At 37.9% G+C, this 16,478-nt stretch overlaps 1 protein-coding gene across 1 annotated transcript in view; it reads left to right on the forward strand.

Moving 5' to 3' along the window:
- LOC308619295 (FRAS1-related extracellular matrix protein 1-like) overlaps positions 1 to 16,478 on the forward strand; it is a gene marked incomplete at both ends in the record, with an annotated part of 39,108 nt that overhangs the window by 11,968 nt on the left and 10,662 nt on the right. The window contains 2 exons of the mRNA XM_081237917.1: positions 2,221 to 2,544; positions 2,941 to 3,049. Coding sequence (XP_081094043.1) covers positions 2,221 to 2,544; positions 2,941 to 3,049 — 433 coding nt within the window. The remainder of the gene's footprint in view (positions 1 to 2,220; positions 2,545 to 2,940; positions 3,050 to 16,478) is intronic.

Consider the following 16,478-nt stretch of genomic DNA (forward strand, 5'->3'; position numbering starts at 1 on the left):
CTATTCTTGTGCCAGTACCATATTGTTCTAAATATAAAAGGTCTATAATAGACTTTAACATTTTATAGGCAAGTCCTTCCTCATAGCGATGAGTCCTTCCTCTTCAAAATTTTCTTATCCATTCTCACCTATTCTTAGTTCTAGGTAAATAATTAAATATTTATGTTAGTTTTTTTAAAAAGCCCCTAAATATTTTTATCAGGATTGGATTAAAACTATAAATTATTTTGGGAAGAATTGGAATATTGGAACATTTACCACATTGAGTTGTCTCATCCAGACAAAAGTTATCTAACTTCATCGAGGCAAATGATATTTGATATGTTTCTGTAAAGTTTGTAGTTTTCTTCATGTCAGTTGTGCACACTTAAGTCCAGTCCTAGACAATTTGTTTTTGTAGAATTATTATGACTAGTCTTCTTTTCCTCCACTATTTCTTCTCATTGGTTACTGATGATAGATAGGAGAGCTATTTCTTGGACTAATCTTCTTTTGTCTGGCTTCTTTCTTGAATTCAATTATTCTAAAAATTTTTCAAGTCTTTGGGCTTTTAAAGACCATAATTACATCTTTCACTAATGATGATAATTTTTTCCTTTCTTTTTCAATAATTATTCCTCTTTTTTCTACTCTTTTCTCCACTGGTTTGGCCAGAATAGTATTAAATATAGTGATGCTTATAAGAATCTTTGTCTTGTACATTTTATCACTGTCAACTGCCCACACTGTCCTTTTTAATGTTTCTTGCCTTGAATTCATCTCTCTTTGAAATTCTTACAGTTACAACTGCAAACTTTACATGATAAGTCAGGATCATTCTTTTACTTTTAATCTTTGTATATAATTTTAAGTGCCTGTCTGGTAAGGCAGATATAATTGGATATTTAAATTTCAGAATATTTGTCTTGAACAAGAGAATATAGGCTATAATTATGTAATAATGGATATCTGTGGGTTTTTTTCTATCATCTTGTTTTCTGCTTTCTTGCTAGTTAAAAGAAATTATCCTGCACTCTAGTTTATATTTCCTTAGCCTTTATCTTTACTTATTTGAAAAATCTTTATCCCACTTTAAAATTTATTTCTAAATTTAAAAAATTCTTTAACCTATATTTTTAACATTTAAAGTAAAAAATGAAGTCTTTTGCCTCCTTCCTATATGTTATGAGGATTGATCCTATTTATCCTTTCTCACTGCAGTTACTCACCAACAGGCTTGGTTAATATAATCTGCAACTTTAGTTCCAGTTTATCATTTTTATACCTTATGATTGCTTGCATCATCTTTTATTTCAAGTACACTCTTTTGATATTTGTATCCATTTTGTTAGTATGTTTCAAATAACATTTATTTAGGCTTAACTCTAGGTTTAATTGGTCTTATTGTTCGGCACCAGTCCTTTCATACTGTAATTTCCCCATTCTTGTTTAAATTATAAATCTTCAAATGTTTTTCAATGGCTCATGAAGACTAAATAGTGTAAACTCTGTGCTGTCTCAGCATATCACTCCTTTGTCTTTATAAACCACGCAGTGAGAAGGGGGTGAGGTTGTCTTCTTCTGTTTCTCTCTTTCTTTGAGCCTTGCTGACTAGTTTCTGAACTTCCAGACTTGGGGGTGGGTGGTTTGGAGAAGTTTGGAGAGAGAGGTCTTATTTGACCAGGCACTGATGGAATATGACTTCATGCTCTCTGAGTCTGGCAGATGTTTCAAGCTGCTTCTTAGTCTCGGGGCAATTTCATGGTTCCTCTGGAGATCCCCCATTGCAAAGGCCTCTCATCTTGGGAGAGTACATTTCTAGCCTTATTGGTCAATTGCAATTCCTCCCGACACTCCTAGGATATGATTTCCACTTCCAGGTTCTTTCTGCTCAGATCCTTTGGCTTCTCACAGATGCACCCTAAAGGTCAGGGTCCAGGATGACCCTAGACCAACCCTCTGTCCCACTTGCTCCACATCTGAGAGCACTCGTATATTCCTTCCTGCCGCAAACAAGGACTAGAGACTGATCCCAGCACAGACACCATTATTCTTCTGCCTCTGGCCACTGAGCTTCCTCAGGTATGAGCCCAACATTAGTTCTCTGTGTGCTCCACCAGTAAAAGACACATATTTAGGCTGGCGTGAAGGAAATTAGTGTTAAATATCATACTATTTACCCTGATTTTACAGCATCATTTATATTGTTTCCCCTTTCATCTTTTCTTTCTCCTTCAAAAGTCAGAGAGTGTGTGGTTACCCGTCTATATGAGAGCTGGCATCCCTAATCAGATTCCAAGGGCTGCATTCATGGCCATGTTTATTCTGGAAGTGGATCAGTTCATCCTGACCTCTTTGACTACATCAGTTCTGGACTGTGAAGAGGATGAGACCCCCAAACCCTTGCTGGTGTTCAACATTACTAAAGCCCCGCTCCAAGGCTATGTGACTCACCTGTGGGATCACACCAGACCGGTGTCCTCCTTCACCTGGAAAGACCTAAGTGACATGCAAATTGCCTATCAGCCACCAAACAGCAGCCATTCTGAGAGGAGACATTACGAGGTAAGAAGGAAGAGAGACAAAGCTGCTAGCCTATTTGTTATTCAGAGTCATTGAAGAGGCTCCGCCAGTGGAGAACCACTGCTTTGAGAGAGGCTCTAGTGGTCTGATGCTGGACTGACATAGTCTTCTGAGCAAATGCATGGAAACATGTCTAGCATACTTGCTTATTTTGGGTTAAGAACTTCTTTCACAGAGAGGAAAAGTTAAAAACACTGATAAACTAAGGAACAAGACCTACAGCCTGAAAAAGTGAGATTAGGTTGTCATAAATGAGATCAGGCAACAGCAGAAACCTGAATCAGTTTTGCCTCCATCTGTGGTGTATAGCCCAGAAATAATGGTATTTTATATTATAAATGGTCAATGTATGGTTCATATGCAGTTGTTTGTTTACAGGTGGAGTTGGAAGTGTATGACTTCTTCTTTGAAAGGAGTGCACCTATTACCGTCCACATCTCCATCAGAACAGCAGACACAAATGCCCCGAGAGTGTCCTGGAACACAGGTGAAGTGCAATATAGGAGTCAAGCAACATAGCCTTGAAGGGAAGACAAGAAAGTATATGGGTCAGGAAAAAAAGGTAGCTTTATTCCTATTTTACACATGAGGCAACTGAAACCAGACAGGTTAAGGGTATCAGATAGTTATTTTTTTGGTTTTGTTTTTCCTGCTGTCAGGGTGAGAAATTTAAATCCAGGATTCTTGTGTCCTGAAACTAAGTTCTTTCCTTCAGAGGAGATAAGCCAAAAGATCCCTTTCCACTGATTGAGGCAAAAAAGTGACTATTTATGATACTGAGCATAGTTGGACTGGGAGAGAAAAGGTCTCCAACTCAAAATTGTTCAGAAGCATCGAAGGAAGGCATAGACTGTAATCCATTGTCTTATTGTTAAGTGGGTTGCATGGAAATGAAAATGCATAAATAAGAGTTTAAACTGCTTTGTTTTATTTTTTATTTTTTTTAAATTGTGTAACTGACTTACAATTTTATATTAGTTTCAGGTGTACAACATAGTGATTCAATATTTTTATATATTATACTCCATTTAAAGTTATTATAAAGTATTGGCTGTATTCCCTAGGCTGTACAATATATTCTTGTATCTTATTTATTTTACACATAGTAGTTTGTACTTCTTAATCCCCTCTCCCTATCTTGCCCCTCCCTGCTTCCCTTTCCCCACTGGTAACCTGTAGTTCTGTATATCTGTGAGTCTGTTTCTGTTTTTTCATATTCATTTATTTTTTAGACTCCACATATAAGTGATAACATTGAGTATTTGTCTCTCTGACTTATTTCACTAAGCACAATATGCTCTAAGTCCATCCACGTTGTGGCAAATGTCAGAATCTCATTCTTTATCATGGCTGAGTAATATTCCATTGTATATATAAACCACATCTTCTTTACCCATTCATCTGTTAATGGACACTTGGGTTGCTTTCATATCGTGGCTATTGTAAATAATGCTGCTATGAACATTGGGGCACATGTATCTTTTCCAATTAGCGTTTTTGTTTTATTCAGGTATACCCAAGTAGTGTAATTGCTGGGTCACATGGCAGTTTTATTTTTTAGTGTTTTGAGAAACCTCCATACTGTTTTCCTCAGTGGCTGCACCAATTTACATTCCCACCAATAGTGTACGAGTGCTCTCTTTTCGCCACATCCTTGCCAACATTTGTTATTTGCATTGTTTTTGATAATAGTCATTCTGACAGGTGTGAAGTGATATATCATTGGGGTTTTGATATGCATTTCTCTGATGACTAGCAATGTTGAGCATCTTTTCATGTGCCTGATTGCCATCTGTCTGTCTTCTTGGGAAAAATGTTAATTCAGGTATTCTGACCTTTTTTTTTTTTTTAACATCTTTATTGGAATGTAATTGCTTTACAATAGTGTGTTAGTTTCTGCTTTATAACAAAGTGAATCAGTTATACATATACATATATCCCCATATCTCTTCCCTCTTGTGTCTCCCTCCCTCCCACCCTCCCAATCCCACCCCTCTAGGTGGTCACAAAGCAGCGAGCTGATTTCCCTGTGCTATGCAGCTGCTTCCCACTAGCTATCTATTTTACATTTGGTAGTGTATATATGTCCATGCCACTCTTTCACTTTGTCCCAGCTTACCCTTCCCCCTCCCCGTGTCCTCAAGTCCATTCTCTAGTAGGTCTGTGTCTTTATTCCTGTCTTGCCCCTAGGTTCTTCATGACCTTTTTTTTTTTTTTTTTTAGATTCCATATATATGTGTTAGCATACGGTATTTGTTTTTCTCTTTCTGACTTACTTCACTCTGTATGACAGACTCTAGGTCCATCCACCTCACTACAAATAACTCAATTTCATTTCTTTTTATGGCTGAGTAATATATATATGTGCCACATCTTCTTTATCCATTCATCTGTTGATGGACACTTAGGTTGCTTCCATGTCCTGGCTATTGTAAATAGAGCTGCATTGAACATTGTGGTACATGACTCTTTTTGAGTTATGGCTTTCTCAAGGTATATGCCCAGTAGTGGGATTGCTGGGTCATATGGTAGTTCTATTTTTAGATTTTGAGGAACCTCCATACTGTTCTCCATAGTGGCTATATCAATTTACATTCCCACCAACAGTGCAAGAGGGTTCCCTTTCCTCCACACCCTCTCCAGCATGTATTGTTTGTAGATTTTTGAGGATGGCCATTCGGACTGGTGTGAGGTGATACCTCACTGTAGTTTTGATTTGCATTTCTCTAATGATTAGTGATGTTGAGTATCCTTTCATATATTTGTTGGCAATCTGTAAATCTTCTTTGGAGAAATGTCTATTTAAGTCTTCTGCCCATTTTTGGATTGGGTTGTTTGTTTTTTTTTTGATACTGAGCTGCATGAGCTGCTTCTATATTTTGGAGATTAATCCTTTGTCAGTTTTTCATTTGCAAATATTTTCTCCCATTCTGAGGATTGTCTTTTTGCCTGGTTATGGTTTCCTTTGCCGTGCAAAAGCTTTTAAGTTTCATTAGGTCCCGTTTGTTCATTTTTGTTTTTATTTGTTTTTATTTGCATTTCTCTAGGAGGTGGGTCAAAAAGGATCTTGCTGTGATTTATGTCATAGAGTGTTCTGCCTATGTTTTCCTCTAAGAGTTTTATAGTGTCTGGCCTTACATTTAGGTCTTTAATCCATTTTGAGTTTATTTTTGTGTATGGTGTCCTTATTTTTGCGTAAGTGTTCTAATTTCATTCTTTTACATGTAGCTGTAGTTTTCCCAGCACTACTTATTGAAGAGGCTGCCTTTTATTGGCATATAGTTGCTTGTAATAATCTCTCATGATCCTTTGCATTTGCAGTGTCAGTTGTTACTTCTCCTTTTTCATTTCTAATTCTATTGAGTCTTCTCCCTATTTTTCTTGAAGACTCTGGCTAATGGTTTATCAATTTTGTTTATCTTCTCAAAGAACAAGCTTTTAGTTTTATTGATCTTTGCTATTGTTTCCTTCATTTCTTTTTCATTTATTTCTGATCTGATCTTTATGATTTCTTTCCTTCTGCTAACTTTGGGGGTTTTTTGTTCTTCTTTCTCTAATTGGTTTAGGTGTAGGTTTAGGTTGTTTATTTGAGATTTCTCTTGTTTCTTGAGGTAGGATTGTATTGCTCTAAACTTCCCTGTTAGAACTGCTTTTGCTGCATCCCATAGGTTTTGGGTCATCATGTTTTCATTGTCATTTGTTTCTAGGTATTTTTTGATTTGCTCTTTGATTTTTTCAGTGATCTCTTGGTTATTAAGTAGTGTATTGTTTAGCCTCCATGTTTTTGTATTTTTTACAGATTTTTTCCTGTAATTGATATCTAGTCTCATTTCAATTTTCTTAAATTTACCAAGGCTTGATTTGTGACCCAAGGTATGATCTATCCTGGAGAATGTTCCATGAGCACTTGAGAAGAAAGTGTATTCTGTTGTTTGGGGATGGACTGTCCTATAAATATCAATTAAGTCCATCTTGTTTAATGTATCATTTATAGCTTGTATTTCCTTATTTATTTTCATTTTGGATGATCTGTCTATTGCTGAAAGTGGGGTGTTAAAGTCCCCTACTATGATTGTGTTACTGTCGATTTCCTCTTTTATGGCTGTTAGTGTTTGCCTTATGTATTGAGGTGCTCCTATGTTGGGTGCATAAATATTTACAATTGTTATATCTTCTTCTTGGATTGATCCCTTGATCATTATGTGGTGTCCTTCTTTGTCTCTAGTAATAGTCTTGGTTTTAAAGTCTGTTTTGTCTGATATGAGAATTGCTACTCCAGCTTTTGATTTCCATTTGCATGGAATATCTTTTTCCATCCCCTCACTTTCAGTCTGTATGTGTCCCTAGGTCTGAAGTGGGTCTTTTGTAGACAGCATATATATGGGACTTGTGTATCCATTCAGCCAGTCAGTGTCTTTAGTTGGAGCATTTAATCCATTTACATTTAAGGTAATTATCGATGTGTATGTTCCTATTACCATTTTCTTAATTGTTTTGGGTTTGGTATTGTAGGTCTTTTCCTTGTCTTGTGTTTCCTGCCTAGAGAAGTCCCTTTAGCATTTGTTTTAAAGCTGGTTTGGTGGTGCTGAATTCTCTTAGCTTTTGCTTGTCTGTAAAAGTTTTAATTTCTCCATCGAATCTGAATGAGATCCTTGTTGGGTAGAGTAATCTTGGTTGTAGGTTTTTCCCCTTTATCACTTTAAATATGTCCTGCCACTCCCTTCTGGCTTGCAGAGTTTCTGCTGCAGGATCAGCTGTTAACCTTATGGGGATTCCCTTGTATGTTATCTGTTGCTTTTCCCTTGCTCCTTTTAATATTTTTTCTTTGTCTTTAATTTTTGATAGTTTGATTAGTATAAGTCTTGGTGTGTTTCTCCTTGGATTTATCACGTATGGGACTCTCCATGCTTCCTGGACTTGATTAACTATTTCCGTTCCCATATTAGGGAAGTTTTCAAGTATAATCTCTTCAAATATTTTCTCAGTCCCCTTCTTCTTCTCTTCTTCTCTGGGACCCCTATAATTCGAATGTTGGTGCGTTTAATGTTGTAGCAGAGGTCTCTGAGACTGTCCTCAATTCTTTCCATTCTTTTTCTTTATTCTGCTCTGCAGTAGTTCTTTCCACTATTTTATCTTCCAGGTCACATATCCGTTCTTTGCCTCAGTTATTCTGCTATTCATACCGTCTGGGGAATTTTTAATTTCATTTATTGTGTTGTTCATCACTGTTTGGTCTTTAGTTCTTCTAGGTCCTTGTTAAACGTTTCCTTTATTTTCTCCATTCTTTTTCCAGGATTTGGGATAATCTTTACTATCATTATTCTGAATTCTTTTTTAGGTAGACTGCCTATTTCCTGTTCATTTGTTTGGTCTGGTGGGTTTTTATCTTGCTCCTTCATCTGCTGTCTTCTCATTTTTCTTAACTTACTGTGTTTGGGGTCTCCTGTTCCCAGGCTGCAGGTTTGTAGTTCCCGTTGTTTTTGGTGTCTGCCCATAGTAGCTAAGGTTGGTTTAGTGGGTTGTGTAGGCTTCCTGGTGTAGGGGACTAGTGCCTGTGATCTGGTGGATGAGGCTGGATCTTGTCTTTCTGGTGGGCAGGTCCATGTCTGGTGGTGTGTTTTGGGGTGTCTGTGGCCTTTTTATGATTTTAGGCAGCCTCTCTGCTAATGGGTGTGGTTGTGTTCCTGTCTTGCTAGTTGTTGGGCATAGGCTGTCCAGCACTGTAGCTTGTGGGTCGTTGAGTGGAGCTGGGTCTTGGTGTTGAGATGGAGATCTCTGGGAGATTTTCGCCATTTGATATTATGTGGAGCTGGGAGGTCTTTTGTGGACCAATATCCTGAACTTGGCTCTCCCACCTCTGAGGCACAGCCCTGATGCCTGGCTGGAGCACCAAGAGCCTGTCATCCACACGGCTCAGAATAAAAGGGAGGAAAATAAAAGAAAGAAAGAAAAAAGAAGATAAAATAAAGTCATTAAAATAAAAAGTTATTATTAAAAAAATTTTTTTAAGTAATAAAAAAAGAAAGTAGATAGCAACCAAACCAAAAAACAAATCCACCAATGATAACAAGCACTAAAAACTATGGTAAAAAAAAAAAAAAAGGACGGACAGAACCCTAGGACAAATGGTAAACGCAAAGCTATACAGACAAAATCACACACAGAAGCATGCACATACACACTCAGAAAAAGAGGAAAAGGGAAAAAAAAAAAAATATATATATATATTGTTGCTCCCAAAGTCCACTTTCTCAATTTGGGATGATTCATTGTCTATTCAGGTATTCCACAGATGCAGGTACATCAAGTTGACTGTGGAGATTTAACCCGCTGCTCCTGAGGATAGTGGGAGAAATTTCCCTTTCTTTTCTTTGTTCGCACAGCTCCTGGGGTTCAGCTTTGGATTTGGCCCCGCCTCTGTGTGAAGGTCGCCTGAGGGCGTCTGTTCTGCGCTCAGACAGGACGGGGTTAAAGGAGCCACTGATTCGGGGGCTCTGGCTCACTCAGGCCGGGGTGGGGGCGGGAGGGAGGGGCACGAAGGGCGGGGCGAGCCTGCGGCGGCAGAGGCCAGCGTGACGTTGCACCAGCCTGAGGCGCGCCGTGCGTCCTCTCGGGGAAGCCATCCCTGGATCACGGGACCCTGGCAGTGGCGGGCTGCACAGGCTCCCGGGAGGGGAGGTGTGGAGAGTGACCTGTGCTCGCACACAGGCTTCTTGGTGGCGGCAGCAGCAGCCCCAGCGTCCCACGCCCGTCTCTGGGGTCCGCGCTTTTAGCCGCAGCTCACGGCCATCTCTGGAACTCCTTTAAGCAGCGCTCTTAATCCCCTCTCCTCGCGCACCAGGAAAGAAAGAGGGAAGAAAAAGTCTCTTGCCTCTTTGGAGGTCCAGACTTTTCCCCGGACTCCCTCCCGGCTAGCTGTGGTGCACTAACCCCTTCAGGCTGTGTTCACGCCGCCAACCCCAGTCTTCTCCCTGTGCTCCAACCGAAGCCCGAGCCTCAGCTCCCAGCCCCGCCTGCCCCGGCGGGCGAGCAGACAAGCCTCTCGGACTGGTGAGTGCTGGTCGGCACCGATCCTCTCTGCGGCAATCTCTCCGCTTTGCCCTCCGCACCCCTGTTGCTGCGCTCTCCTCCGTGGCTCTGAAGCTTCCCCCGCTCCGCCACCCGCAGTCTCCGCCCGCGAAGGGGCTTCCTTTTGTGTGGAAACCTTTCCTCCTTCGCTGCGGGTACCGTCCCTATTCTTTTGTCTCTGCTTTTTCTTTTTTCTTTTGCCCTACCCTGATACATGGGGGAGTTTCTTGCCTTTTGGGAGGTCTGAGGCCTTCTGCTAGCGTTCAGTGGGTTTTCTGAAGGAGCTGTTCCACATGTAGATGTATTTCTGATGTATCTGTGGGGAGGAAGGTGATTTCCACGTCTTACTGTTCTGCCATCTTTAAGCTCCTCCTTCTGACCTTTTTTTTTTTTTTGCGGTAAGCAGACCTCTCACTGTTGTGGCTTCTCCGGTTGCGGAGCACAGGCTCCAGACGCGCAGGCTCAGCGGCCATGGCTCACGGGCCTAGCTGCTCCATGGCATGTGGGATCTTCCCCGACCGGGGCACGAACCCGTGTCCCCTGCATCGGCAGGCCGACTCTCAACCACTGCGCCACCAGGGAAGCCCCTTCTGACCATTTTTAAATCAGATTGTTTGGTTTTCTGCTGGTGAGTTGTGTGAGCTGTTTATATATTTGGATATTTAGTAAGTTGTCTTTTCATTTTGTTGATGGTTTCCTTTGCTGTGCAAAAGCTTTTAAGTTTGATTAGATACCATTTGTTTATTTTTGCTTTTGTATCTGTTGCCTTAGGAGACAGATCCAAAAAAATATTGCTGTGGTTTATGTCAAAGAGTGTTCTGCTATGTTTCCTTCCAGGTGCTTTATGGTTTCCAGGCTTACATTTAGGTCTTTAATCCATTCTGAGTTAATTTTTGTATATGACATGAGAAAATGTTATAATTTCATTCTCTTACATGTAGGGGCCTGGTTTACTGTAGGACTTTGCCTGAATTGAGCCAGGGAACTGTTACTGTTCCTTCAATCTCTAGACTGACTTTCTTTATAGACCCAGAGCCCTTTGAAACGGAGGCAGGCACACTTGAGGAAGAAACTTCAGTAATATCACAAACATATAAGGGGACTCCCCTTCCCCAGTGGGACCTGTAGACATTTTTCATGGTCACTGCACACTGAGACTAGGCAACTACCTCCAACTTCTAGGAATTATCAAACAATGACTTTGCAACAACACTGGTACCCGGGGACACAGGATGCCATTGTAGCATGAGTTCACGGAGTCTGCGTTTAGGAGATAAATGGATTTTTAACCAGGATATCTGTCAGCGGTCTCAGTGGAACCCTGATTATCACTCATGGTTTATTTTGTAGTTTCTGCGTGGTAGTTTAAATAGTGACCCTCAGCAGATAGTAGAATCCTCACTTTAGCTCCCAGACTCTTACAATAAAGGCTATTATGGTCTAAAAGACCAAAGGAAGCATGTGGTATTTCACTTGCCTAAAAAAATAATAAATCAAAAGCAATACTACATTCCTTGGGGGAACCGCAGGTATCAGAACCACCACCAAAGATGTGAAAAGAGTGGTGTGGTCTTACCACATCCTCATTTTTTATTTATTTATTTACTTACATTTCATTTTTCAGAAAAATTTATTACAGTATAGCTGATTTACAATGTGTTAGTTTCAGGTGTACAGCAAAATGATTCAGTTATACATATATTCATTCTTTTTCAGGTTCTTTTTTCATATAGGTTAACACATAATATTGAGAAGAGTTCCCTGTGCTATATAGTAGGTCCTTGCTGGTTATCTATCTTATATATAGTAGTGTGTGTATGTTAATCCCAAGCTCCTGATTTAATCCTTCCCCACTTCTTTCCCCTTTGGTAACCATAAGTTTGTTTTCAATATCTGTAAGTCTGTTTCTGTTTTGTAAATAAGTTCATTTGTATCATTTTTAAAAATTAGATTCCACATGAGTGGTATCATATGATATTTGTCTTTCTCTGTCTGACTTACTTCACTTAGTATGATAATCTCTAGGTCCATCCTTGTTGCTGCAAATGGCATCATTTCATTCTTTTTTTCTGGCTGAGTGATATTCCATTGCATATATGTACCACATCTTCTTTATCCATTCCTCTGTCAGTGGACATTTAGGTAACTTCCATGTCTTGGCTATTATAAGTAGTGTTGCAATGAACACTGGGGTGCATGTATCCTTTCAGATTATGGTTTTCTCTGGATATATGCCCAGGTGTGGGATTGCTGGATCATATGGTAGTTCTGTTTATAGTTTTTTAAGGAACCTCCATACTGTTCTCCATAGTGGTTGTACCAATTTACGTTCCCACCGACAGTGTAGGAGGGTTCCGTTTTCTCCATACCCTCTCCAGCATTTATTGTTTGTAGAGTTTTTGGTAACGGCCATTCTGACCAGTGTGAGGTGATACCTCATTGTAGTTTTGATTTGCATTTCTCTGATAATTAGTGATGTTGAGTATCTTTTCATGTGCCTATTGGCCATCTGTATGTCTTCTTTGGAGAGGTGTCTATTTAGATCTTCCACCCATTTTTTGATTGGGTTGTTTGTTTTTTTGATATAGAGCTGTGTGAGCTATTTGTGTATTTTGGAGATTAATCCCTTGTTGGTCACATCATGTGCAAATATTTCCTCCCATTCTGTGGGCTGTCTTTTCATTTTGTTGATGGTTTCCTTTAGTGTGCTGAAGCTTTTGAGTTTAATTAGGTCCCATTTGTTTTTGTTTTTATTCTCATTACTCTAGAAGGTGGACCAAAGAAGATATTGCTGTGATTTATGTCAAAGAGTGTTCTGCCTTTGTTTTCCTCCAACAGTTTTATATTGTCCAGCCTTACATTTAGGTCTTTGATCCATTTTGAGTTTATTTTTGTGTATGGTGTTAGAGAATGTCCTAATTGCATTCTTTTACATATAGCTGTCCAGTTTTCCCAGCATCACTTCTTTTTTCCATTGTATATTCTTACCTCCTTTGTCATGGATTAATTGACCATAAGTGTTTGGGTTTATTTCTGGACTTCCTATTCTGTTCCATTGATCTATGTGTCTGTTTATGTGCCAGTATCATACTGTTTTGATTAATATAGGTTTGTAGTATAGTCTGAATTCAGGGGGCATGATACCTCCAGCTTTGTTCTTTTTTCTCAAGATTGCTTTGGCAATTCTGGGTCTTTTATGGTTTTATGTTAATTTTAGGATAATTTGTTCTAGTGTGAAAAATGTCATGGGTGTTTTGATAGGGATTACATTAAATCTATAGATTTCTTTGAGTAGTATGGACATTTCAACAATATTAATTTTTCCAATTCATGAACATGGGATATCTTTCCATTTCTTTGTATCATTTTCAATTTCTTTCAGCTTTCTGTAGTTTTCAGAGTACAGGTCTTTCACCTTCTTGGTTAAGTTTGTTCCTAGATATCTTATTGTTTTTGATGCAGTTTTAAAAAGGATTGTTTTCTCTTTATGATTGTTACTATTAGCTTATAGAAAAGCAACAGATTTCTGTATATTAATCTTGTATCCTGCAACTTTACCAAGTTCACTTATTAGTTCTAATAGTTTTTTGGTGGAGACTTTAAGGTTTTCTATATATAGTATCATGTCATCTGTAAATAGTGACAGTTTTACTTCTTCCCTTCCAGTTGTATGCCTTTTATTTCTTTTTCTTTTCTGAATGCTGTGGCTAGGACTTTCATTACTGTGTTAAATAAAAGTAGGGAGAGTGGGCATCCTAGTTTTGTTCCTGAGTTTAGCAAGAAGTCTTTCAGCTTTTCGCTGTTTAGTATGTTAGCTGTGGATGTGTCATAAATGGCCTTTATTATGTTGGCAGATGTTCCCTCTATACCAACTTTGTTAAGAATTTTTGTCATAAAAAGGTGTTGAATTTTATCAGATCCTTTTTTTTGCACTTATTGAGATGATCATGGGATTTTTATCCTTCCTTTTGTTAATGTGGTGTATCATATTGATTGATTTGTGGATCTTGAACCATCCTCACTTACCTGGAATAAATTCTACTTGATAATGTTGTATGATCCTTTTAATATATTGTTGATTTGGGTTTGCTAACATTTTGTTGAGGAATTTTGCCTCTATATTCGTCAGGGATATTGGCTGGTAATTTTGTCTAGTTTTGGTATCAGGTTAATGGTGGCCTTGTAGAGTTAATTCGGGAGAGTTCTCTCCGTTTCAATTTTTAGAAATAGTTTGAGAAAGATAGGTATTAGCTGTTTTTTTTATATATGTTTGGGATAATTCCCCAGTGAAGCTGTCAATCCTGGGCTTTTGTTTGCTGGCAGTTTTTTTTTATTATTAAAAAAATTTTTTTTATTACTAATTCAGTTTCACTACTGGTGCACAATCTGTTCAGATTGTCTATTTCTTCCTGATCCAGTCTTGGAAGAGTGTATGTTTCTAGAAATTTATCCTTTTCCTCTAGGTTGTCCAATTTGTTCGCATATAACTGTTTGTATTATTCTCTTATGATTTTTTTCTCTGTGATATCGATTATTTCTCCTCTTTCATTTCTTACTTTGTTTATTTCAGTCCTCTCTATTTTTCTCGGTGAACCTGGACACAGGCTTATCGTTTTTGTTTAACCTTTCAAAAAAGATTTTGGTTCCATTGATTTTTTTCTATTTTTTTTTTTTGTTCTCTATTTTTATTTATTTCTTCTTTGATCTTTATAATTTTCTTCCTTCTGCTGACTTTGGGCTTCCTTTGTTCTTCTCTTTCTAATTCCTTTAGGTAGTAGGGTAGGTTGTTTTTTAAGATTTTTCTTGTTTCTTAGGGTAGGCCTGTATTGCTATAAACTTCCCTCTTAGAACTGCTTTTTCTGTGTTCCATAGATCTTGGAAAGTTGTGGGTTTTTTTTTTTTTTTCATTTCTCTAAAAGTATTTCCTGATTTCCTCTTTGATTTCTTCATTGACCCGTTGGTTTTTTTAGTAGTATGTTTTTTAGTCTCCACGTGTATGTGTTTTTCTCATTTTTCTTCCTGCAATTGATTTCTGGTCATACCACTGTAATTGGAAAAATGCTTGATATCATTTCTATCCTCTTAAATGTTCTGAGACTTGTTTTGTAGCCTACCATGTGATCTATCCTGGAAAACATTCTCTGTACACTTGGAAAGAATGTGTATTCTGCTGTTTTTGGATGAAATATCCTGTAGGTATCTATTAAGTCCAACTGGTCTAAAGTGTCATTTAAGACTATTATTTCCTTGTTGACTTTATGTCTGGATGATCTGTCCATTGACGTAAGTAAGGTGTTAAATTCCCCTAATATTATTGTAACATTGTCAGTTTCTCTCTTGATGTCTGTTAATATTTGCTTTATATACTTAGTTGCCCCTATATTAGGCATATTTGTTAGCAAATGTTATATCCTTTTCTTCTTTTTATCCCTTTATCATTATATAATGCCCATTTTGTCTTTTGGTAAGACTTTGTTTCAAAGTCTATTTTGTCTAATATGGGTATGCTTACCCCCTGCTTTCTTGTCATTTCCATTTGCATGAAGATATTTTTTCCATCACCTCACTTTCAGTCTGTGTGTTTTTAGCTCTGAAGTGGACCGCTTGTAAGCGGCACATGGATGGATCTTGGGTTTTATTGTGTGTGTTTTTTTTTAATCCAATCAGCCATCCTATGTCTTTTCAATGAAACATTAAGTCCACTGGCATTTAAAGTGATTATTGATAGGTATGTACTTATTGCCACTTTGTTACTTGTTTTCTGATTCTTTTTGTTGTTCCTCTCTGTTCTTTTCTTTTAGTTTCTTCCCTTGTGTTTGATGATTTTCTTTAGTGGTATGCTTGTGTTCCTTTACTACATGTTTGCATTTACTAGTGGGATTTTTCCTTTCCTACAGATTCTTACTTCTTGTTGTAGCCTATTCTTTTCCACTTAGAAAAGAACCTTTAACACTTCTTTTAGAATTGGTTTTGTGTTGATGTACTCTTAGTTTTTGCTTATGTGAGAAGTTCTTTATCCCTCCTTCAATTCTGAATGATAATCTTGGTGGATAGAATATCCTAAGTTGTAGGTTTTTCCCCTTCAGCACTTTAAATATATCATGCCACTTCCTTTTGGCCTGCAAAATTTCTGCAGAAAAATCCATTGGTAGCCTTATGGGGGTTCCCTTGTATGTGATTCTTTGTTTTTCTTCTGATACCTTTAGAATTCTCTTTTATCTTTAACTTTTGCCATTTTAGTTATGATATGTTTTGGTGTGGTTCTCTGATTTCATCTTGTTTGGGACACTCTATGCTTCCTGTACCTGGATATCTGTTTTCTTCTTCAGGTTTGGGAAGTTTTCAGCTATAATTTCATCAAATAAATTTTGACCCCTTTTTTTTCTCTCTTCTCCTTCTAGGACCTGGGTAATGTGAATGTTATTATGTTTGATGTTGTTCCAACAGTCCCTTAAACTGTTTTCAATTTTTAAAATTTGTTTCTCTTTTTGCTGATCTGATTGGATGTTTTCCATTATTCTATCTTCTGGAACACTGTGTGTTCCTCTGTATCACTTAGTCTATTGTTAATTATTTCTAGTGTGTTTTTCATTTCATTTATTGTATATTCAGTTTTGACTGTTTTTTTCATATTTTCTAGTTCATCTATTCTTTTCCCTAGTTCAGTCAGCATTCTTATTACTAATCTTTAAACTCTTTTTCTGGTAATTAATTCATCTCTGTTTCACTGGTTGGTTTTTCAGTTTTTTTTTCTTCTTTCATTTGAAATAAAGTCCTCTGTCTTCTTGTTTTGGTTAACTTTCTCTACCTCTATAAAATTAGGTAAAAGTTACCTATCCTGGTCTTGA

Source organism: Mesoplodon bidens (assembly GCF_964165515.1).
Source record: "Mesoplodon bidens genome assembly, chromosome: 6".
In the NCBI taxonomy this organism is placed as follows: domain Eukaryota; kingdom Metazoa; phylum Chordata; class Mammalia; order Artiodactyla; family Ziphiidae; genus Mesoplodon; species Mesoplodon bidens.